The sequence below is a fragment of the Teleopsis dalmanni genome, chromosome 1 (assembly GCF_002237135.1).
Source record: "Teleopsis dalmanni isolate 2A chromosome 1, ASM223713v2, whole genome shotgun sequence".
In the NCBI taxonomy this organism is placed as follows: domain Eukaryota; kingdom Metazoa; phylum Arthropoda; class Insecta; order Diptera; family Diopsidae; genus Teleopsis; species Teleopsis dalmanni.
Window position 1 is genome coordinate 137,986,157 of NC_051846.1, and position 26,997 is coordinate 138,013,153.

The 26,997-nt window shown below is 28.6% G+C and overlaps 1 protein-coding gene across 1 annotated transcript in view; it reads left to right on the forward strand.

Moving 5' to 3' along the window:
* The first annotated feature begins 1,292 nt into the window (after positions 1-1,292).
* The window catches only part of LOC119666305 (teneurin-a), a 73,874-nt gene continuing 48,169 nt past the window's right edge, over positions 1,293-26,997 (forward strand). Inside the window, exons 1-2 of the mRNA XM_038075586.1 lie at positions 1,293-1,464; positions 6,019-6,226. Coding sequence (XP_037931514.1) covers positions 1,293-1,464; positions 6,019-6,226 — 380 coding nt within the window. The remainder of the gene's footprint in view (positions 1,465-6,018; positions 6,227-26,997) is intronic.

Here is a 26,997-nt window from a genome sequence, read left to right on the forward strand (position 1 = left end):
AGGTTCAGAGAGGCTCGATGATACCTTGGCCGAGCTAGAGATATTGCTCAACGTCATTCTGCACTGTCGTGTTAACTTTACAGGGACACTGAGCTCAGATTTTCCGATCCCATATGAGGCTATCTAAAGTTGCTTTGACCAAATCTACTTGTGTCTAGCTTTAGTCTTTTTATTCGAATAATTGAAAATTATTCATTGAATATTTTTCTGTCATTGATTTATAATTGTTTCTGTTTTCATATATCGTATATTCATGAACTAATACATATTAATTTTTTACAACATAAGTTCTTCCGTTTTCTTTTTGACATGCTTAGTATCCAGGATGATGCCTATAGCCTTAGTAGTATTATGGTACAGGATTTGTACTATGAAATCATTCATGAATAGTGGAAGTTGTTTATGTGTTGTGAAGTAAATATGGACTGATGTAGTTTCGCTCAATTTTATGTTTCATTTGTTAGTCTATTCGACGCAGTGTTCATTGTTGTGTAGAAAATGTGTAATAAGTTTGTAAGAAATAAATACAATATATGCATAAAATAAATTTCAAAAAACTAATTTAATAAAAATTATTAAATATATTAATAATTTGCTTGACAATATACTCTATACAGTAAATCTGAGTTTAATATCAGTGGGTCTGTTGCATATAAAATGCGTTTATGAAAAAATTGACTGATATTATTGCGTCCTGGCAAATATGTCAGTGATAAAAACTAAACAGTTTCGTTATGTTACTAAAGTTCGAAAAACCTTGTCTTTAGTTTTTACATTTCAAATATACATTTATATTTATATATGGTATACGGCGTGCCAGGATTTTACCAAAGGGAATTTTCTATAACTTATAGTATAAAAGGGGACTATTACCTATTACTTTGATTTTTTATTAGTAATGTGTTAGTAATTTTATATTAATAAAACTTTTGTGGAAATATCTTATTATTTAAAATTTCAGGGATATTTCTGAATTTCTTAATAACCTTAAACTTTGTTCTCTCTAAATTGTTAATTATTTCATTGTATATAAAACCAAATTTTATTGTAATTTTTTTCAATCAAATTATTTATGAAACTTTTGTTTTCGAATACTTTTAATTTTTTTTATAAAATATTACATAAATATTTTTGACATCCTTGGGGTCATAACATACGCTCAAATATGCATTAAAATTCGTTTTTCAATTGCATAAGAACGGGCCATATTTTTAATCTGTTAATGTTTTTATTTTCACTTTATTGACATTTTTAAAATTATTGTAGAGATTTTTTACGAATTTTTTTACTTAATGCCTTGTCATCCTTTCATTTTAGCCGGTTGTGAAAATGGTTGCTCCCGCCACGGACAGTGTACCTTGGAAAATGGCGAATATCGCTGTGATTGCATTGATGGTTGGGCAGGCTCCGATTGTTCGATTGCATTGGAAATGAACTGCAAGGACAATATCGACAACGATGGCGGTAAGTGAAATATTTCTAGGCTTATTTTCAATTAAAGCTTTTTAACTAATTCCATTTGATATGAAACTATATATTAAAAATATGCAATAGTTAAGTATTCTATTGCACACAAGTCTTTATTATTCCATATATAAATAAGTAGTCGTTTTTCTGAAAAAAATTGAAAGCAAACCTTAAAATATTCGTCACACCCAAACCCACAATGTAAACTATATCGGCTTTGCACTCTTAACTTACGTAATTGAATTAGAAACATAACAGAAGGGAACTGCACCCAATTTTTCTGTTGAAATAATGTAAACATCCTTTTTATTGAACGAGAGAACACTGACAATTATAGACTGAAATATGAAAGGCTTTTCGAAAGTCCATAAAGTAAATTTAATTGAAGAAATTAAATTGAATATTGTTTTATATAATATGCGATATTTGCACAAATGCCTGTTTGTTTTATGGGAAATATATTTTATGTTCGTCTTTACGGCAGTTCTATTTAAGTTGCTAGTGTTGTAGCTGCAGATAACTTAAGTGTTTACATTTACAATATTCATTGAAAGGAAAGCTAAAAGTATTGCTTCGTAGGTATCAAGTGGCAGAATAAATACCACTCACATATGAATATATATATGAGTACATACAATGAAATATGGAGTACCTCTTGCTTATATTAATGAAATGTCTAATGTAGTGGGCCTAACATTTCAGAAATTCCATTAACAATCTTTTCCAAAAGCTTTTGGGAATAAACTTGAATCCGAACTGAAATTGATTTTCTTTATTTTCGATTTTTTTACTCGATTTTGTGAGCACAAATGATTGAAAATAAATAAATAAAATTGAATAAACTAACGAGCAAACGACGAAAACATATAAAGAGCATTTCAATCAAATTTTTGTTTGCAATTTGATAAGAATTGCATAAACCAATTTATTAAATAAAAATACACAACGTATTCCCAAATGTATTTTATAGTTGAAAATTAAATTTCCAAAAATACTCAACATCGCCAGTTGAAAGTTTAGTCAACATATGAAGTAAACATTCTCGTATATGTTCTCATATATATAAAAATGCTTTTTTCACATGCTTTTTCCTTAATTTATTTCATCCTATCTGCGTCTCTAAATTTGTAATTTAGGTTTACCTTTCCTGTTTCTTTCAAAGTGCAGTGCACTTTTACTCTCGACATGAATGCAACCAATGAAGATATTGTGGTTGATAAGTTGGAAGGACTCAAGGGATAAGCAAGTAGAATAACGCCACAATAGAAATATAAATTGAAAAAGTTTGTTGTTATTTATTGTTACACGACTATATTATTATAAATATTCTATATTAATTTAAAAACTTTACATCATCGAGTGGAATTCTGGATCACCTCATAGTGATTGCATGAACTTAATCCCATAATGCAATGCAAATGAAAGAACTTGTGATTTTTTTATAACTATTTAGTCTTCCAAAGTCTTTAAATGAAATTTAACCCATTTTTGAGGAAAACTGTTATTTCTAAATGGATTCTACTTTTGAAATATTTTATTTAATTTTAAGATTTTAAAGTGATTTCAAGTTCCTGAAAAACTACACTAGTTATAAATTACTTTCGACATGAAGCCTTCGGGTCAAAATACATCACGATTAAAATACATGTGTGTTTTGCGATGATTTTTTTATTTTAGTAACACTAGGGAAAATTAACCTAAATTGAGTAATTTGTGAATTGACATATTGTTTAAGGTTTGTAATTTTTCTAAAAATGAGTAATTGGCAGCCCACCTATACTTACTAATACTAATGCCTATATATATCGTCAATTCAGCTGCATTTGGAATAAAACCATCAGTTCCTTATCATTCTGGTACTCATTATAGCTCATTATAAACTCAATATACCCAACTGCCAATGTGTTTAGTTCTTTATTTCTCAGCTGTCAATAAGGTCGTAGTAATTGCTACAGATTATGTATTTACGTCATATCAACTTGGATAAAATCTCTAAACAAAAAACATTCAAAACATTTTGTATAAGATGTGGGTAAATACATCGTAGCTCAAAAGTTAATAATATCGTGAACAGCAAGTAGTAATACATGGAATGAAATCGTGAATGTTAATAAAGCACATTTTGATCTATTTCCTGTGTCAATATATTGTTTGGGCTTTGCTATTAAGTTTGAATTACAACATTATTCCAAGTCCATCACAGGAGATCTTATAGTAGTAAATGCTTTTGAGGTAATTTTCTGTGATTTATCAGCAAATTGATAACGATAGCTTATTCATAACCCCATGGATGTTCATTCTCAAAGTGTCTGAATTATAAGAAGATCCCACAAAAAGTCCAGTACTAACAATCTTTATAATCCTGGTGGTTAGTTAATATAATAATTTTGTGAAATTACACGTGCCTGAATTTGCTTGTGTTAGACTACCACCGTTTAGTATTTTCTAAACCAGTAAAGATATTGAAGAAAAATATTTAGGTTTCAACAAAGTCTTTAAATATAATTTTTGAGATAGATTTCGTTTTGGATGTTTTTATAGTTCTCTCGGCTTACCAGAACCACTCTAAAAGAAAAATAAAATTTGGTGTACTAAATACTTGTACTATATATCTAAGGTCGCAGAAGTTTCATGATATTCCGCCAACTGCAACACCGACATCCATAAAAAATGTTCACAAAAAATTGTTTATTATTATTAAAAAGACACCTTTGGAACACAGTTTTAGTTTAATATGTGAAATTAACTAAATGTAGTTGTTACTAAATAATGCATGGAAACTATAGTTTTTTTAAACAAACGTGTCTGGGATTGAATTATCTTTGTTAATAGATAATGTTGAATTATCATTGCCAACAATTATTGGTTCAATATCACTTTTGATTGACCATAAAGACTTTAAAATGACCCATTGACTATTTTTTGTTAACACTCAGTTTACTTTGTAAAACTGTTATTAATAATATTACTGGAATATATATTTTCATGCTCTTATTCCACATATTGTATTTAATATGTAAAAGCAAATTAAAAATGAAACAACCAGAACAACTATAACAAAGCCTGAAGTTAATTTTTTTTTCTTTTTGGCTAGTGAAGACAAATAAACACTTTAATTTGTACTTGTATATTCCTTGAACAGATATAAAATCTGCAACTGATTGGAATATGTTTATCTTTAGAGCAAATATTGAGATATTCGCAATTCTTCAACTTAAAGAATGTAAGAAAAAAACCATCACAAATAAATGGGAAGTATGCTTCAAGTGTCATAGAGGCTTGTTTCCCTTAAGAAAATTCTAAGAATAAGAAGGTGTAAAAGGAAATAAACGGAAATTGAAATCAACTTAAAAGTGTGCAACTTATTATTGCTGTTTTACAATAACGGCAATAGCACCAGTAATAAACACAACAATAACAATAACAATAACAATTGTAAGCACCACTTTGTAACATTTTAATATTGTCGCCGTACAAGGATCAGTAAGGACGTACATAAAAAGGTAATATGAAATGAAAACTAAAGAGATCCTTGTTAAAACTTCGAGCAAGCAACCAAGCATCGAAGCAGGCAGGCAGGCAGGCAGGCAGGCAGGATATTGAGTGTAGGTAAAAAATCCGTTACAAATAATGCATTTTAAGTGAGTTTGAAGAGTTGCGACAGTATCCGTATTGAAGTCCTTGCATTGAGTACAAAAACAATAACAGCGACTACAACTACAACAGCAGAAAGCAAAACATGCCAAGTAGCATTGGTGAAATGCTATATACACAAATGTATCGCCTCATGTATGGTATGTATTTGGTTGGATGTGCGATTCTTATACAATATTCACACGGGAATTCCTGCATTCGGAAGTGTTGAGCAAAAGGGTTACGTACAATTTAATACGTGTCACATGCTCAACGTGCGCCTTCTTCATATGCTCCAATCGGAATTGTCATGCAGCAGGTTACGTGATTCCATAAACAATGGCAGGATATGTAAACTACGTAAGCCATCTTAAACGTGCATGAAGAAAAACCGAATCAGCGAGGGGAAGTGATTTGAGTTTATGTTTTTAAATTAGCATGAAAGTAAAGAATCTATTTTCACATCGAATGACTTGCGTTAAGCTGCCTAAAATGTGCTTGTTGAGCGAAGAAATCATTTGCATGAACAGATGAACAGTTGAACAGATGAACACTTCAAAGCATTTCATTCGAATATGTTTTATAAATGTGCCCACTTTGATTGCCGCTTAAGAGGATCTGAAATTATTTCACAGCAGGCAAGAGACTACTTATGAACACTAATAAGTATGAAGATAAATTGAAGACATTAAGAGTTTTTATTACATTACACGTATAAACATGTTTTCATATCCTTAAGATACTAAAACTTCTTACATATAATAATAGAGTTGTAAATAAGTACTTTCTTCAATAATCACACTATTAAAACTTCATTAAGTTATTAAATACTAGCAGTGATTATGAATTTATATCATAATAATATATATAGGTTATAAAATCGAGAATTCATTTATTTAATATAAATTTATTTTATAGATGGCATGACCGATTGTTCGGATAGTGAATGCTGTTCGCATCCTGCTTGTTCCGAGCATATTATGTGTCTCTCCTCAAATGATCCCGTTGAAGTACTTCTACGGAAACAGCCTCCTTCCGTTACGGCTTCCTTCTACCAACGAGTAAAGTTTTTGATCGAAGAAAATTCGGTGCAATCCTACGCTCACATGGACGAGTACAGTGAAAAGTGAGTAGAAACGTTTCGAATTTATTGTTTTCCTTAAAATTTAGAAGTTTTTGAGTTATAAAAATACCTAGAAATTTACTACTTCTTTCAAAGAGGATTTTAATTTTTCTATAGATAATACTTTTCATATAAATTATTATTTGAATTGTTTTTATTTGATGAATGCACCAATTTTTGAGGGTTAAATGAAAATTTAAAGCAATTAGGTTTTAATAAATATATAATTTACCATTTTTGTTTAATTATATGTATTCTAAAAAACGATTTGCTGGTGCAATGAAGAGAAAAAGCTCAAATTAAATTGATTTTTATTTTAATTTTAATTAAAAAAACTGCAAAAAAACGAATTTTATGCTTTGAAATTTTGTTGAATGAGAAAGAAAGGATTTTTATATATTGTTTTTAATTTAAACTTTAAAAACACAGTCAATGATTCAATATATTGAAATGATAAACCTTATATCACATTCCACTACTCCTACCTGCTTCCCCTCAATGAGTCTATCATTTATGCGTTGGATTTAAAAAAAAAAAATCAAGCAACACAATTTTTATTTTATTTTCTCTACTATCCGATTTTATTTCCTTTTTTCTTTTTTGTTTGTTCTATAACAATTAAAAATTTCAAGTTTTTATTTTTTATAATTTTGATCTTCAACAACTTTTAAAAGTAGCACTCAAAATCGATTTTCTAAAAAAAAAATTAATTTTGTTCGAGCTTTTTCTTTTCTTGCCTCTGTAGGATGAATAATTATTATGAACGACTTTCAAATTTAATTTTTCGAATTTTTTTTTTGTTATTCTTAAAAAAATTTTAATTTTGTTTGTTAATTTTTTTCCAATTATTTCTGACTCGTAAATATCCAAAGCGATAATAATGATAGCACTTCATTGAGTATGTGTGTTGTCTAGTGTTTTACCTCCTTGTGTTCGTCTAACCCCAAAATATGTAACTAAAAAGAAAATAAGAAATAATAAAAACCGATATATAAACTTATGATATAATAAGAAAATTATTTATATTAGAGAAGATGTATAAGATGTATACGAAATAATCATCAAGAGACAAGAACAAATTGAGTGCGAAACAAAAAAAATGACAAAAAAAAACTAAAAAATCTAGCGAAAAAATATTTTTAGAATTTATTAATTTTTTTAGTGATTTTTTTAAATACAAAATTTGATCCTTCATTATAAAATAATTTTTCTATATATAATTTTCACAAATATAAAATACAATAAATATTAAATAAGTAAATATAAATAATTATTATAATTTTTTAAAGAATATAACTATATTCCTTCAAAATCCTTCAAAAACTTCAAACTTTGAATTACAAAAAAATTCACACAAAAAAAATTTGTATAAATTTGACACGATTTCGATTTCCAAGATAATGGATCCAAATCGGCAATGGATCTTAGAAGATGAAGATGATATATTGAAATTGAAAAAAAAATTGATGCGATTCCATTCCTCGGTTACTTCGATTTGATAACGGATTTTAGTATCTTCAGTTTTTCAGAACAGCAAAACAAATCACAGTAAGCTGTGTACTGCTATAGCTTACTGCTAGCGATATCGGGATTTCAAGTTGAAAACTTCTTACGTTGAATCCCAACTACTAGTATAAGCAATATTTACATTAACTAAACAAACGACGATAAACAATACTAGATATAATACTAGATCAATCAATTGCCGGTTTTCACGTAACAGTTTTCAACTTTTAAGCCAGACTTCTTAAGAAGTAAGCTATATTGACATATGTCTTAGAGGGAAAAAGCTGTTTGTGCTTACTAAAAACCAATTGTCATGCCAGGTAAATCGGAATCGTGTCGAAAACACAGTGAAGTTAAATTTTCTGTAATTATTAAAGTTAAATATTTTTGATGTAATCTCTCTTTCAGTATTTTGTTTACTTTATGCAATTATAATCATAAAAAAATATTTCTCAATTTAATTTGATGTGTAAACTAAGTTTTTGCTTTAAGAGAAACAAAAAAAAGATTTACAATATTTTTATAATTTTTGAATAGATGGAAGATTTACCCTTTCTTTTTTCAAAAATCCATATAAATACAGTATGTTTGCATAAATACTTATTCTTTAATGTGGAATTTATTTCTGTGAAAAAGAATCGGTTTTAGTCCAAAACGGAATGACTAATTTTTATATACACTTATCATATTTATCATATTCATAGCAAAAGATTTTATACAGAAATTTTCAATGTTCCATTAAAATTTATTCCCAATTAAAAAAAAATATTATTAATTTCATTATATTGAATTTAGTTCAATATACCATATATAAGGATCAAATTTTGCATTTTTTTCTTTTTCTAATAATAAAATTGTTTACTCTTCGTTTGCCTTCTTTATTAATTTTTTATTAGTAAAGCAAAAAAGCTAGATATTATTATTTATTGAAATTGTAGTTTTATTATTTCATTTTTTTTTATCAAGTTTAAGGATAAACTGCAATACAAAGTCGTCTGGTTTGATATCTTAACATCACAAGTGTACTTTTTTGTTGTTGTTTATATATAATTTTTATATTTGTTTATTTGATTATTGAAAAAAGTTTGTTAATAATTATTTATATGTAAAAAAATTAAAATATATGTGAAATGCATTGCATATTAATATGTTATTGTTTAATGTGTCTTAAGTCTGTTAGTTTTAAGTCAAAAATAAATCACAGATACTAAAAAATTAATACCAGAAAGTGAGGACTTGCAAACCAAGGAGAACCTGAATTAGTAGTAAACAAGGATATAAAACAATTTTCGATGTATACAGTGCTAAGTTTTTTATTTTAATTAAATAATTTTTTTTATTTTAATTTTTATTTAGTTCAATGTGCGTGTCCATTTTTTATTTCTTTATTAAATTTAGTTCATTTCATAATAAAATTATTTTTAGACTTACATGTTTTTATGCTAACTTCTACTAACAATAATGTAATAAAAACCTAAGAGAAAAAATTTTATAATATATAATGGAAAGAGAACACAACAGAGTGTGCGAGTGCGACAGCTTAAATATATGTGTGCTTGTCAAATGTTCTTTTTTGTTTCGTTTTTTTTTTCTGAAGTTGTGAAGTTTATTTTTTTTAAGCAAAAAAGTAAAGTCCTAGGCTTTTCGCCTAAAGTTTTGCTTTCTTGTATTTCTGTTTTATGTTTTTAATATATTAATAAGCAAAATAAAAATAAAAAAAAATATTTGTTATTTATAAAACGAAAAGAAAGCGAATATATAATTTTTTAACAAATACATTTTTGTCTTTGATTTCTTTTGTCCTGTCTTTAATGTAAACTGTACTCTGTTGCTGTGGCTCGAAATCTTCAAATTACGCGACATATAAATAAAATATATCAACTAAAATTACTAACTTAAACGTTTTCGCATTTTAAATGCTATAAATTCCAAATAAAAAATAAAATAAAAAACTAAAAACTGAAATAATTTGTGAAAATGTAGTCTCTTCTGGAGCTCGTTCACACCTTGGTAAGTTCATATGGAAGCAACGATTGAAAATTTTTAAACATTTAATAATAACACAAACACTTCTAAAATATCAGAAATAAGGTTTTTTTCATTTTATATTAAAAAATGTAAATCATAATTAATTATTTCGATTTTCGTATATGCAAGCCGTGTTGCTTTTTAATTTATAATTTAACTCAGGCACCAAAAGTAAAATATATGGCAAGTTCCGAATATATTTTAATTTTGGTGTAAAATTTAATAGTTAAATTGCAAATTCCATTTAAACTCATCTGACTGTAAATATTTATGCGAAATTCTTTTAAAGTTTTCTAAACATTTTGATTATATTTTTTTAATATAAATACTCTTATATATAAAATTTATAAAAATAAGAAGAAAAAAAAATAAATTAAAATTTTATTTCATACATTCATGTATTTTTGTATGTGTTACGTGTTCGTGTCTATGTGTACTTTGTTTTATATTTTATTATTATAATTATTATTATTATTGATATATAATTTTCATAAATTATTTATTAAAAACTCGTATAATTTCTTTTAACATACTAACATAATAACATTTTGTATTATTTGCTTAAATATATGTGATCATTATTTTTAAAATAAATACTATTCAATTATTTATATGTACTTCTTAATATTATATATATAAATATATATATATTTTTCTTTTTTTTAAATCTACAACACAAAAGAAAATTCAAATCACAACAACAAAAAAGTTCACAAAATATAATTTTCTCACTGCGTTTAGTTTTTGAGTGTAACAGAGACAACGAACATGCATTTTAGTTTTCTAACATTTTCCGTTTCAAGATATTAATTTTTTTTTTGCTTTTTAATAATTAATAAAATCATAAACATAAATTTTTATTTATCTTTTGGCAAGTGTAGTTACAATCAAGGAACCGAGATATTTTTATACTTATAGCAAAAACAAACAAACAAAAAAAATATTATAAATAATAAAAAAAAAACGACAAACAAAAAAAGAAATGTTATCCTTATATGTTGAAACCCTTTCCATAAAAGAGTAAAAATATGTAATATTTTGTATATTTTGATTACCCCCACCCCACTTCCTATTTGTCTGCGTCTAATTCATTTGTTTAACTGTTTTCCACAAACTCACAGAATCCAATCAACACAGACATTAATATTATTATTATTTTTTATACTCTTAATTTTTAATTTATCCTTTGTTTACACATTACACATACTGAAACACTCACATTCACACTCAACTCACACTCACACATACACATGTGTATATTTACAAATCCCTTTACAGTTTTTTCTTTCCAAATTCTTTTATCTTTTATAAAACAGAAATTAATTTTAGTATATATTTTTTCAAAAGCCGAACGTGATATTTTCATAGTAAAAAATGCAGCGGCAAATATTTTAGAGAAAAAATTATGACAAATATTTTAATATTAAAAATCATAAAATATTTAATATCTGTAGAAAATTAAATAATATTTTATTAATAATTAATATAAATGTGTATATTTTTTTAAATGTTTTTTAAATAATTTAATTTTATTAGGATGTCTACACCGAAATGTGCGGCTGAATGATATCAATTACAAATATAATTGTCAATAATCAAATGAACTTTTTTCCAATAGAAATGGTTGTCAGCTAATGAATAAATTAATTTAATTTTTTAGCAATTATTAATTTAAATTAAATTCAGATAATTAAAAATTCTTTAACAAATATGATAGTTTAAGTTTCATAAGAAATTTATATATGAAATGTGTTAAATGTTTAATGTGGTATATCATGTGGAATGTTACGCAGGACTTCAAAATATTAAACACTTTACAGTAGATTCTCAACTCTCAATAAAAGATATAATGTAAAGGTCTTTCATTATTTCGAACGTAAAACGATATCTTTTTGATCCACATTATTTTGTAGAACTTGATATTCCAGCTTTGAACTTAATTTTTGCTACAATTCTACGCACTTGATTCAAGCTGAAAATAATGGATTTAATCAAATTTATACAGAGATTTTTCGAACAGTACTAAACTACAACAACAAAAATACATTTTATATTATTTTAATTAATTGAATTTTTGACTGACCATACAACTGTTTCGAGTATTGCCAAATAACCATCATCAGTGGTCTTGGAAATAATTCTTATACTTAATTATTCGTAAAGTTTATATTTGTAAATTTATTATAAATTTATACTAAAAAAATAAAATATAAGGAACACAAGTAAGAAAACGTATATCATATGTAATATGAAAATAATAAAATAAAGTCTTCCTTGCATTAAATATTTCTAAAAACTCCCAAATCCTCCCAATTTGTAGTGTTTCCCACGTACACTTGTGCTAAACAAAATAAAACTGAAACAGGGAATCATCATTCCCTTTATTATTTCTTTAAGCGACTATGAAAACATTGATAACACATAAAATATTGTACAGGGAGAGATTTGTTTTCCTCTGACCATGCCACTAATATTTCGTCTCTACATATGTTAGTCACATCGGTGATTCAAAAATTAATCCATAAGTTTATTCCAAAAAAGTCCAAACGAAGATGTTAATGATAGCTACAGAAACTATACAATCATGAAGATTTATGTGTTATACAACTACAGAGCTAGCAAATAAATGAAGGAGGCATCTTTAAATTTTATTATGAATTGTTAAAATAGTTAGCCAAAGACATTCTCTTGGTTTTGTTTCCTTCCCAGCTGTACAGTTTTTCGCTTACGCCTATGTTTAGTTTATTTTTGGAGAAGTGTTTACTTCTGTCTTCATTTCGAAACATTATAACTAAGAAATATGACTTAACTTATTATTTAAATGCAATTAAATCCACATCCCACAAAATTCTAACGTTGTAAAATGTTAAATTGTTGACAAATATTGTTACACTTGAAACGTATAGACAAAGAATTTCGAGTCCATCATATGTATAAAAAAATATGTAGATAGAATTGTTTGCTAAAACAGGGAAATCGAACAAAATTGACACCATTTTACCATAGTACTCCTTAACGCTCATGTATGGTAAATACTTCAGACTCTGTAACTTCAGTTCACCTTCACAGCCGTATGAATAAAATTAATTTCATGTTCCAGACAGAACTGCAAAAATCTCATTTCGATATATATTTGAACGTAAACGTTAATGTTTTTTTTTTCTTTTATTCACTGAATCGAAAGTATTGTGTAAATATTTACACACAATTTTGAAAACTGAAAAGAAAAAAAATATTTTTTAACAGAAATCAAATACTTTAGTGGCTATAAAAGCAACTTTAATTCACAGGCTAAAAACGATTTAAAAAAAATTTTAAAATTTTGATATGCTTGATTTGATGCGAAAGCTGTGAAAAAATCTTAATAAAATCGCAATTCCGCGTACTGATAAACATTTTTAAGCCCAATTGTGAAGCAAAATTTCATATACGTCTTACTTTATATATACTTTTTAAGCAACTCTCCATGCCAACAGCCCAGTCTTTCCTCGTTGCTCGTGCCATATTCGAATTTCCATGTTACCGTTTTGCGAGGGAATAAAAAATAAAAGTTTTGAAATTTTAACTCAGCGTTTAAAAAGTAGGAGTGCGAGTACGAGTACGAGTACGAGTATAAAAATTGTTTAACAAAATAAAATTAAAATACATAAAATACCAATTTTGTTTCCCGCCATTACAACTTCAACCAATTCCAATAAATTTTCCTGCGTACTTTTTATACTTCGTTGTGCTCATAAAGGATATGCAAATATTTTGAAATCCAACGAATCTCATGTCACGTTATAAATTTTCATACAAAATACGATTTTCCTTATTTTTATAATTTTTGTCTTCTCTTATTTTTATTGGTCGGAATTTTCCTCACTTTTTATTTACATGATTTTGTTTGCTTCGCCCAATATTGTGCATTCAAGGATATTAAATAGGATTTCATTGCCTTGTTATTGTAGTTATTGTTGCGAAAATTTGTAAAAAGCGTGCGTAACACTACGAGAACAGAAAAAATTATACGAAAAATGAAAAGAAAAATATAAAAAAAAAATGCAAAAAAAAAATGAATAAAAAGTTCAAATTTGGTTTATAAATTTTTTTCGAAACGTGAAAATGGGGAAAACAGTGCGGAATTTTCTTACCTATTTTCAATGGACCATGGCTCACTTTTTGGCAGGAAACATGGAGAAACTCGCATATATTTTACGTCTTTGTGCTTAAAAATTGCAACGCAATTTCCTTTTACTTATGCATTTGTTGTCGTGCAGAAAACGATAAAAATTTGTTCCCAACTAAGTGGAGAGCGTGATTTTTTGTTACTGAAGAATAAGAAACTGATTTCGTAAGAGATATTGTTGTGCCAGCACTGGAATTACTTTTGAAAATATTCTCACGTTCGCAATCAATTTTAAATAAACGAAAACAAAGAGTTCACAACTACTGCGATTTATTGTCGAACATAATTTTTTACATTTAATGAAAACAATACGAATTTGAGGACAGACATATGTTTTATGATCAGATGTTGAGTATACCAGTACGTATGAGTAATATTTAATCAAGTTCTATTCTCGATCAGTTGAATTTTATAATTTAAACAATATTTTTCTTTTGCTTAATGACCAATATTAATTTATAATATTAGACCTTTTCTTTTGTAAGCATTTCACAAAAGAAAAACCGCTTATTTTTAAAATAACATATGAAACAACAACACTGCTGGCTTATTTAGTCCAGCTTTTTTGAAACCGCTTAATTAATAAGCATCTCAAGTCGCATGGTTGCCAAAACTTAAATTTCGTCTTTTGCGAACGATATTTGGAAGTTAACTATTAACGAATGATTTCGTTGATTCTTCGTATTTCGTGTCGTCATTGTTCGTAACAAATACGTCACTTTTTCTATTTATTATTTTACTGTTAAAAAGCCCGAAAAATTATACATTATTCAGAATCATATAAAAATAAAATATTCTCATCAATAATTGCAAAGAATTATTATTTATTATCAAAATTTCAGCTTTAAATTTTATTACGTGTTTTGCACATATAAGCCGAAAAAATCTCCACTTTGCCGATCAAAATTGCCATCGAAAGTAGTGCTTATTTTATTTGTTCTTTTGCAAAATGCTTACAAAAGAAAAGGTCTATTATCAACTCGTTTTTATCATACATGCACTGCAAAACATATGACATGCTTAAAATTCAGATATAACTAAAATAGTGTAATAAAAATTAAGTTGTAGATAAGTGGGTGGGTAGGTAAATAGAACAATCAGTTTACATATCCATGCTCCTGACTTCTTGTTCTAAAAGATTCAAAAACCACTAAATAAACAGAAAAAAGAACATTCAGCAGTTTCCTAAAATTTGTAGTGATTCCAAAATTTCTCAACAGAAAGTAATCAAGGATTTTCCATTTCATGGTACTCATGTGGCAGTACTACTTCAATGCCAAATGTAAAACAAAACTGTTATTCAAGACATCATAAGTTAGATTAAGGTCTACCGTTTTATAACATATATCTTTTAACCTCTAAAGATGCCAAAATTGTAAAAACTTTAAAATTAGTGATTCTGGAATATTTCGTAAATAAAAAAGAGTTTATGGTCAACTGAATCGTCCATCTGGAAACGTTATTAGCAAAAACTTAAGTTTCTTAAACTTAAAGAAACTGGACCTAATACAGACGTGAATATTGCTGTTGCTAGTGAAACTGTCTAAAAAAATCATTATTTATATATTATACAGTTTTTGGGTTTATTTTATGGCACAGTATAGTATGGCGTATATTGCATTTAGATTTCTAAATCTATTCTCATTAAATTCAGCTAACAGAAACACTAAAAAAGACGTTACCATTAAATGTGTAGAACATACGCTAACTTCAATTATCAGGTTCATTTTTTGCCTGAATATGTCAAATAGTTCGAATAAGGGGCATTTGTGGAATATCCACAAATAACCATTGAAAGACTCTAGTACCCATAAAAAGTCACTATATGAGGTAACAATTGGTATGAATATTATAAAGATGTAACACAAACCATACAGTATGATTACCACAGCTACATGATTTCCAATTTTTGTAGGCGTGATTATATTGATGTGGAAGATATGTGATTTCAAGAGGACAGTATCATAATCCACAAGCCAGATAGCATTTCAACTCTTGACTTTATTAATCGAGATATTCCTTATATGTGTAATTTTACAATTTGTTGATATGAATAAAAACTATAACCATGTGATTTGTCGTGTTATAAAGGATCGTGTGTATGCGGACAATTCACAAATTTTCGAAGCTTTGCAAACGAATATTAGTCAAGTTTTGACCGAGTTATTTCCAGGATCGATAAGTCATGGATTACTCAATTTTCTCAAAAATGATCTAACAATTTAAGTCTCAATCAGAAAAATGTTTCTTGTTTATTTTTGGAACCATGGAACTTACTATAAGACGATCGGTGGCGTTCATTTAAATGCTTTAAAGTCAATTACACCAAAGATATCCAGTAATATAAGTTATCCAATTAATGACATGTCAACGCTGTTGTGTGTTACAACTATTGACAAGGTCGAAACAACATTAATGTTTACATTCGAATCCACAAATTGAATAACCCTGTATTATTGGAAACTTTTTGCTGTTGTCAGTTCTCTATGCCTTAAATTTATTCTGATTTGATTGGTTTTGGAGCTTCAATAACCTTTTCTAACGCGTTCAGTGTAATTAATGATGACAAAATTCGGAGTTCTACTCTAATATTTCTCATGTTCTACAACAAATACCGGAAACTTATCGGCGATAGAAGTGAACTCCTCTAGTTCAATCACATGAGCATTCAGTCATGAAATAAATGAGTTTTGAAATTTACCACCAACATTACAAAAATGTCATTTATTTTTATGCATTAATTAGAGCTCATCTTTATTCATATATTTGCCTGTTTAAATGCTTTTATGTACATTAAATCACAATGTACGAGTGCTGCTAATATGTTATAAATTAATGCAAATATGAATACTAAAATGTATGAAATTTATAACAAAAGTACATAATTTAAAATTAAATTGATTTCAGCATAAAATACGACTAACCAAACCGATAAATGTGCGAATTCATTAAACTCATATGACATGAACATGTGTACGAATGCCTTTTGCTGGGGTTAGTGTATCGGAGCGCCATTTGGGTTCCATATAATAAACAATATTTTATAAAGCATTTTATTAATGTTGGAAAAATTCTCTACGTATTTTACATTTTGAATATTTTGCGCAAAACAAAACCGAAACCATTTACGCCACTAATGTAATAAATTTAAATTTTCATTAATTATGCAGCACACTCGGTGCACTCGTATATCAGTTCGCATATATTATTTATTAATATAATAATCATTTATGCCGTATTTATCGAAATTTATTGAAAATATTAAACTTTCGTTATCAGAGTACATAACTCGTTTATTAACAAGATTTAAACAACTTCTCCTAATGTTTTTAACAAATTTATTTCTCTTTATATAGCAGAAAAATATATATACATATTAATTAATTGAATAACAATAACTGAAAAGAGTAGTGAAAACATATGCTTTTGCATTTATTCATTGTAAATCCTGTATCATATCAAGTAGTTAAACACATAGAATGCAGACATTTCAGATAATGAAAGTTATCCAAAAATACTAAATACATATTTTAACATATGTTATGTCTAGAAGTAGAGTTTTAAATAAATTTTATTGTCATAAAAGCTATAAAAATAACAAATGTACTTCTCTCCAGTACTTTGTCTACTGGAACAGGTAATGTTCATGACATTATGACGTATAAGATCCATTGTGCTTTCGCTGCGGAGAATCGGCAAAGTTAAGTCGAACAAATTAATGCTATCAATGAACCTTATGCTATCTCTTGTTTGGTGATCTCAGATCTTATGCTTTTCACTGAATATTGTTGGAAGGCAATTTACCCGTTTCCTGACATTCACAAGGTATGAACAAATGAGATTTAATTGGTTGTTCAACTTTTTCAACTAAATAATATGCCATTTCATTAACATGTATAAATCTATCCACTATAAACCTGACTGTTTACTGATATAGTGTGTTTCCAACACTTACGAAAGTAACCATATATATTATATATTAACAATATAAAGTCAATAAAAATTATACAACGCTGAAGATTTTGTATATTTGTACTAATTTAACTAGAAATTTTGTTAATAAAATATTAGTAATAGCTTATTTAAATAAATCTCTTCAAAGTAACAATAATGAAAATATAACTTCTCATATGAACACATTTAATTACATTTTTATGTACACATGAATAAGACTGCTATGTTAATGGGTACTTTGGTAAATTGCAAAAATACTTTTACAAAAAATGTTTTCTTGGATATCCTTTCTTAGCACAATTCTGGCTAAGCTACTGCTTTATTAAAATACAGAACATTTCATTTAACAAACATGTCTAATTTGACTTTAAAAGTAAAGTTTTCAATATTTACCGGGATAAGGGGTGTCAAAGAAAACTTCATCCTGCCAAGAATCTATGTTTCTATATATGTTTTGATAAACATACCTTGGTATAATTCTGACTAGGCTAGTGCTTTACGTGAACACAGAATCTTTCAGGTATTATCAATATTTAATATAAACTTAAAGGTTGGTATTAAAACTTAAATAGGCTCTTTGCTATAAAAAATGCGATAATGATTAAATTAAATCATTAAATAAAACAGAAAATTGTACCATTCATGGCAATTAATTTAAATGTCATTGACACAAAAAAAGCAAGCCCACTTTAAAACAAATTCAGGAAAGTAAGTGTGAAAGTATGTTTTGGTCATTAAACTTATATAAAAAACATTATAAAATTCTTTTTTGTAAAAAACATGAAATTTCAGATAAAGCAGCAAAGTTTCGTCCTTGTTTACCGCTTAGTTTTTTTCGAAACCATTTACTGCATTTAATTTAAATTGAGTTTAAGCTCTTAGACCTTGTAGTCCTGACAGAATAGCTTGGATTTGTGTGTAGTTGTTTGCAATGTCCTTAACTATTGTTTGTATCAGAGGGAGTGCCCAAAGCATATCTAAATATACTTTTAAAAGCATATATGTAGGATTACATACATACTTATGCATATACCATATAGATGTATATTTGTAAATACTCATAGTAAAAAAAAATCATTTGGAAAACTCTTGTTCGTAGCTGAAAATGTTTTCGTCGTTTCGTCACATATGCAAACGACCGCAAAACAAAAATGGCGTCAACGAAGGATAAAAATGCATACAAATACAAAATTTAAATAATTGCAAACTAGATTAAAAGCGAATCAAGTGGCTTTTATGTACGCCCATATATTTTGTTTCACCTCTGCAACCCTCGGATAGTACCAGAATATAAACTAATAGAATAACACGTACCAGCTTGAGCAGTGGAGTAGTGGAGCTCCTCCACTACTAGTTGGACTGGTGAACTGGTGGCAGCGAGTAGTGTCGGTATTTGTGCCAGACACATTTCCGCTTACAGGAATTAGATTTTGTCTGCAAAATAATCATATATGCATATACACGTATCTAATTGCATATGTGTCTGTGCAGTTGTCCCGGCGTAACTGCATGTGTGTGTATGTGCAAATGTGCACATGTACAAATGCAAATAAAATTGTGCAATTTATTTGCCATCGTAGGCAACTGACACAATAAAATGCAATTTTTCTCACTTTTCTTGGTAGCTGTTACAGTTGCTTCTGGTGATGTGCCGCTATTGTAGCTTTTTTCTTCATACGACCATTGTTGTTACTATTATTATTGTTTGTTTCTGCTCTTGTTGTTGTTGTTGTTGTTGCTGCCAGTGGCATTATTTGCTATTTGACTGTTTGGTTGTTTGGTTGTTTGGCAGAAATACATACAGAAATGTGTGGCACTCAACGTGTCACAATTGTGTGAAAACAGTTGCAAAAACTCTTATTATTATTACTATTATTATTACAATATTACTGTGCACATTGTTGTTGTACTGCACACACACTGCATTGTGCGCTACGGCTCTCATCTTCATGCACATTGCACATAAACAAGGAAAGATTAACAACGGAGCATGGCTAGCTGTTGCTGTTCTTACAGGACATGTTCCTCCGTGTCGTTGAAGTTTGTTTGTGTACTCGTTATATTGTTTACTTACTAGTTTGTTCAGATATTGGTTGGTATGTGTGAAATACGAGGGTTCACACGTATTCGCACCTTTTCGTCTAATTCACTTCAGAGTTTTTGTTCTTTGCTAAAAATATTCGCAATATATTTTTGTGTTGCATACTTGCAGTGCTACGTGCTTATCAATGAATGCAATTACTTGGTCGCCAAACTCTACTCACTTCTAATTATATTCACTATTCATCTATTTTTGCCATTGAACTCGCCTATTAGTTTGTGTTGTAGTGTCTCTTCTCTCACATCTCCTTAAATACAAAACCGAAGTAATTAGACAAAAATGCATTCTAATATGCAACTACCATTTGATTGGCTTATAAACCACAAAAGTTCTACACCAATATAATTATAATAAAGTTTTTTTTTTACTGCAGTTGAAAATAAAAATTAAGAAAGAGAAATATTAATAATATAAAGTAATAATTATTAAATAAAAGAAATGCATAACTAGTTTTTTTATGCCCCAAACAGTTTTTGAAGTGTTTGGAACTCATATCATCGAGACCATATAATACAAATTTATAAAGTTGCGATATGAAATTAAGATATTAACTATTTAGAATGTTCATTTATAGATCCAATAAAAATTGTAGTATGATTATACCTATATACAGGAGAATTTCCAGTGTAGAGTACAACAACCGAAAACTATGTCAACTAAGTTATACAAATTTTGTACATAATTTATTGTAAAGATAAAGATATTTTCTTTTATACCTGCTGCAAAGAAAATTTGCATCATTTGGAGTCGCTTTATGCCTTGCAATGTTGCCATCACTGTTATTGCACTATGTTCCTTATCAATTTCAGGAGAGAATATTATGGGAACAAAATGCAGCAATGCACAAAAATAAAACGTCAACTAAACAAATCCTGTTTCAAAGTCCTTTCAATCAGAATAAAACTTATTTGTGTCGCAAACTGACTAACTTCCTGTTACCTACTCCTTCGCTTGTGCCTGGATATTAGTGCTTGGGCTTCGTTTCAATTTCTTTCGCTTTTGAGTCCTGTGTTTTGTTGATTGCCTTGGGTTTTCATTTTTTGCATTTTTTCCGGCGCGTTTTCCTTTGCTTGCTTCTTGGCTTATTGTCATACCAGTGTGCCATTACAATAACAAAGAGACCATAATAGCTGCACAAAAAAAAGAAAAAAAAAGTACAATGAAAAACTTTTCTTTATTTTAGAAAAATGTAAGAAATAAAGAATGAAATTATCAAAAACAGAAAAAAGTACAAAGGATAATAAAGAAAACAGTTAAGTGAAAAAGAATGCATATACATTGCTGCCTGCAAAGTAGAAGCTCACAAATAATGCGCGGGAAAAGCTCACTTCCGGTTTTTCATCAATTCTATTATTTTTGTGAAGTAAGCGAACATAAATGAATAATAAAAAGCGAAGCAGAAATAGCAGAAAACTAAATAAAATGGCGCTTCATAAAAAGCAGGAATAAAATGCACTTTTTCTTTAGAAAAAACTGGGTGAAGTGCTGCAAGATAATTTAGGAAACAATTGTGGTGCAATAACACAAAGAGACGCAAGGAGACGCAAGGAGCCGAAACGGTGGTTTGATATACCTTTGCTCTTATATTTAATTGTAATGCAAAGTAAGGATTTAACATAAAGATATGTTGAGCCCTTTATTTATCTTGATCAATAATGTTTTCGCTGCGAAAAGAGAATGGATTTATTACATCTTTCCTTAATGCAGTTTCAGAGACTTTTCACTAACATTGGTTTTATTTCTAGGAAGACAACAATATACATATTATGTATTGCATAGTGCATTAACAATTAGATGTAAGACTTTGGTTTCAAAGAGCTGAATCAATGCAATACTGTTCTCAATAGTGCACGCCCGTGTTTGTATTCCATATGTCCGATCGGCTTTAGGATTTGCTCATACAACACGCATTAATTTTTCATTGATATGATCGAGATTTTGCGATAATAAAATATATTTTGTTCTGTATTTTATTTGACTTTTAAATATAGGAATAGAAATAATAACTTCACATGACTGTACCGAACGATCCACAAAGCTTCATAAATTTCAAGACTTTTGTTACTTTTTTGATTTATTAGATAGTAACAGCCAAAACATCTGTCGAAATTTTTAATTAGACGAAGCTCATAAGTCATATCTTATTAAAATTGCAATAAACTAGTGTTTATACATTTTAATGATATATAACTTAACTGAGAGTATAAGCACATCTGATTGAGGAGCGTGGTATTATAAAACCATATAATTTTTCCTTTAAGATAATATATAAAAAATATAAACCAAAATTTCTAAAAAGTTTTGATATCAAGTCTTTAGTTAAAATAAGTAAGAATTTTTGAAACAGTGTGGTATACTAGTAATAGACAATTAATTGATTTCTTGAACTAAAGAACCACTCTAACATATTTCAACAAATGAAAGTGATGCACCATTTTAAGGAGTAATATATAGACAATCATTTTTCGAAAAGCACTTACCGAAGTGCTTGAAGTAGTTGACTAAGATCTCTTTTCTATATAACAAAACTGAGGTAGTTGGCAGGCTACCTGATGTATCAGCGTAATTTGCATTATCATATCACTGAGTTGAATCTGTCTGAGGTGAAAGAATATAATCTCTATTGAAGATTGACGGAACTGATTATAATCAGTCCGATGACAGTTCCTCTTCCTCTTTGATATTAATATCTCCTTAACGACGAAATGCACAGAAGAGTTCAGTTAACTTTAGTTGTTAGCATAATAGATATGGTCGCAGTACCTCTTTTGAATATAAACCAATAATTCTATTATTTTATTAGAAGGTAATAATCCTGCTATTTTCTATTAAAATCTATGCTATTTTATTCAAAAGAAACTTTATTCAATATAGAAAAGGTATAGAAAATATATTATATAATTTCAAAAATAAATAACACTACAATCATATACAATTACTTATTTCAGTTGTATTATCAGTTAATAGTCTCACTGTCATTTTATGTAACGTTCTATGCTGTAAATGCCTAACATTACGGTATTCAAAAACACGTGTATTAATACAAGGCATCAATCAACGCCCCATGGGAAATACTAATGAAATTCCGCCGGTGCCAATGAAGTAATGTGTGTCAGACATAACTTCCACTTTGGTTTGATATGAGGCCGACCTAAAACCTCTGCTGATCTCTGGGTCTCAGCACCCAGTGTTGAATATGCACTCCATGCCGAATGAATGATAAACAAATATCTAAATCATTCTACCCGCGTAAGTTTGGATATCAACCACAGCGACCACGAGTGCAACCTCAACTGGTCAGCTCAGCCGAAGCTGCGGCCCACTAACCTCCGTAGTCCCACTACTATGTACACTTCTTGCACAAGTGCGGCATAACGGCGGGATTTTAGTCGCCTCTTACGACAGGCATGCCTACCTACATCGGGAATATTCTTGACATGATTATACGTCTATATTGTGACGTGGATTATAACAAACCTATGTTAGTTTATTCAGGGTATGTAGAAGCAAGAAAGAGGGTGTTGAAAATCTTACATGGAAATTGCATTTTATGTATGTACTATAATTAATTTGAATTTAATATTGCATCCATTTAATGCTTACAACGAATTAAATGGGAATATTGTCTATATGCTTTACTTTTTGTTTAGTATATATTCAATTATTATTGAACTTTTTACGCACTGTAAGCTTTTAACTCCTTTTTACAGCAACATTCAAATATCGCATTACCTTCAAAGCAAGTTGCAAAAAGTTTCTTTAAACGTCTTAAATACTCCACCAGCCATCAGCTCAATAACTTCTTAACTTCCACAGCAATTCACTTCAAAACTCAATTAATTTTCATTTAGCATTTACAACATTTAAATCTGCCATTAATAAACATAAATTTCGTATTTGTATTTATACAACTCATCATCCGTCGTCGTCTTGCCAGCATGAAATTCGAAAGTAATAAACAAACTTGTAATTCCTGCTCAAATTACAAAACATTAACTTCCGTTTTACGATGAAATTAAACTGGCAATGCGAGAAGCTGGTGTACGTATATACCAGCGCATCGTCGAATTTTAAATAAAATTTAACGTTAACAGCAACTTAAGCCTATAGCGTTTATCTAAACCGTAAACCCTTCAACATACGCCGACAGACCCACTGTTCCGTAGCCTCGCCGTCCGTACAGCCAGCCCACACGCGCAGAGTTGAAGGCTAACGCAGTTATTCTGCAACACTTAAAAATATCCTTCCTCATCGTCCTTATTGTGCTACTCGTATCTGCTGTAACCTTCAATGCGTCTTGCTGCGATCTTCACTAATTAATGTTTAGAAATTAATTGCACGTTCTGAGTGAATTAAATGCGCTGCTAGGCAGAATTTATAAATTTATAAATTTTAAAGTAAAGAAAATTAAAAAAAAATATAAATTTAAAAAAACAGACACCATTTTCCTCTCGTCTTCATTTTACGTTTATATTGGCAACGTAGAAAATTCTTGAGCCTGTGGCCATGTTTGCATTTGCCAAAGGCTAAAGGATATTTCCGTTTTATGGCGATTGTGCACTGAGCGTAGGAGTGAAATAAGCTTTTAAGCGTAAATAAATCTTAAAAATGCGTTTCAATAAAAGTTCCAAAGCACTTAAACGATATTGTTTTATAATTTTAAACAGTAAAATTAAATAATTAATAAATAAAAAATACAGGAGTATTTATTTAGTTAAAAAATCAAGTATATCCAACTGTTTTGTTCATATCAAAAATGTCACACTCTGTCAATCGCTCAATATTTCCCTCAAACTTTCATTGTACAAATTTTGTGTTTAACAAATTACTTCAACTTCATTTAATCGCACTAATTGCAAAGGCAAACAAAGCATCCATAAACCAAACTTGGTGAGAACTGTATCTCGGTGGCTTGGCTGGCTGTGTTGCAGATTTAATGTTCGACGCGCTTCAATAACTCCAAAAGTGCTAATAAATCCATTTGAGCGTGCTTAAACGTTTTTAAAGTTGAGCAAAATAATTAAAATTACTTTTTTAAAACTCAACTCAGCTCAAAAAAGTACTAGAGAAAGTAAACAAATCAGTGCCTGCGGCATTTTCCACACAAACTTTACGTGCTCACTGCCGACTCTGTTTTACTCCGCGTCTATTGTCTCAAATTAGGAAGCGGAAATTATGTATAAATAGGCAAAGTTTTCTTAAGTAATTTTCGAAAATCTATTAGGCGAACTTAAATTACAACCACGACGCGTGTTAAGACGGCATAAATACTTTTCACGGTTTGCGGGAAATCCCAATATTCCCGACGCCTTGTTTTAGGGAGTTTTCAAATTTCTTTCTCTTGAATTCGTGCAAAAATTTTTTGCCAAAATAAAAAATTAAACTGAACATTAAAAGTTATTCTCGCTTTTAAAATTTGTTGAATTAAATTCATTTAAAATATGTCTACACACCGCAGCAAATAGTTAAGTCGGGTGTCTTATTAGTGATTTGTTTTTGGCGGAAAAAAACACATAAATGCACAATTGCATTTTTCGCAGGAAGAAAATTTGGGGCAGGACACTTTAAGGATTATTTGGTAACTCTCAGCCCAACTAGAAGCTTTCATGGCAGTTTTATCATGTCTTTTCTAAGAAATTCACTATAAATGTTTATAATCTGATTGTTGGGATTTGTTAAGCTTCAAAAATGATAATCGAAGGAAAACTATTTCCAACCTTCAAGCAAACTAAATATTTAAATTAAAGTAAATTTTCCAAATAGTTAGTTTCTTTCTTAAAAGCAAAATAATTATTTGTTTATGGTTTACTAACAAATAACAATTATTTTTTCTTGGTTTCAAATTTTCTGGTAGATGAAAACTTCTTCGGGAAGACAAACAACAACAATTGCTTTTTTTCTATAAAAAACTGTTGCTTGCGAATCGTTATTCCCTTCCATGGAACGTCTCACGCCTAAAGGAATTACTGATACAACAACAAAGTCATAATAACTAAGAGATAAGACTTAAGATATTGTAATGACTAAGATCAGATATTCTAGTGACTTATCTCTATAGTCTTAATAGATTTGTGACATATTTCTGTTTATTGAATATAACTCTTTTAAATTAGAAAAAGAAAATGCATACTGCGTGTGTTTGGTGAATATATTTTGTTGCGATTTCGAAAGAAATTTTATATTAAAACTCAATTTTTTTTTATATTAAATTGAATGATCTTATTAAAAATTAATTGCTACTATAATCTTTTTATTTAAAAAATCAATTAAAAAACTAGATAAGGGTACGAAAATGATATAAAGTTTTCACAATTTTATTTTCTATATTATATATCTGAGTAATTCTCATGTTTTTCTTTTCACTAATCATTTTAAACTAGTTTTATTATAAAATCTTGACAATATCAAATTAAACTAAAAAATTCAAAGTAAGGTTATTTAGAAATTAATTTCTTATTGGATTCACAAAAGGGCAAGTATATTATTCTAAACAAAATTTATCGACCGTACCTTTCCGACCGATAGCATCTAAGAAATAATTTAGTATAGGCTTCTACAGATTTCTGAAGATCTTAAAGTCTGTTTACGTACTGATTTGTGTTCAACTCAAACCGCAAGCATGAATATATAGAAACTTTGGAATACAGCTGCGAACTGGAAAAACCAATTTTCCAATATCAAATTATAAAACTTACATTGAATAGGTAATAAAATATAATGGATTAGAGCAAAAGACTATAAGAAGATGTTTTATCTCAAAGTTAGCAGATTGCTTTGTTTTTTGTAAAATAATGTAAAAATGTGTAAAAATAAAATTACTTTCAGAAAAAAGAAAACTTTTGATATGAAAAATCGAAATAACGAAAGGCTTTGAAATTATATCTTATGTGATACCATAAATCAACTGTAAATGAATAGAAAGCTTTAAAATTCATGAATAATCAATCCGATCTTCAAATAATCAACTTTTAACTCAAGAATGTGGAAATCAGCATTTTTATTAAATCATTATCTTCT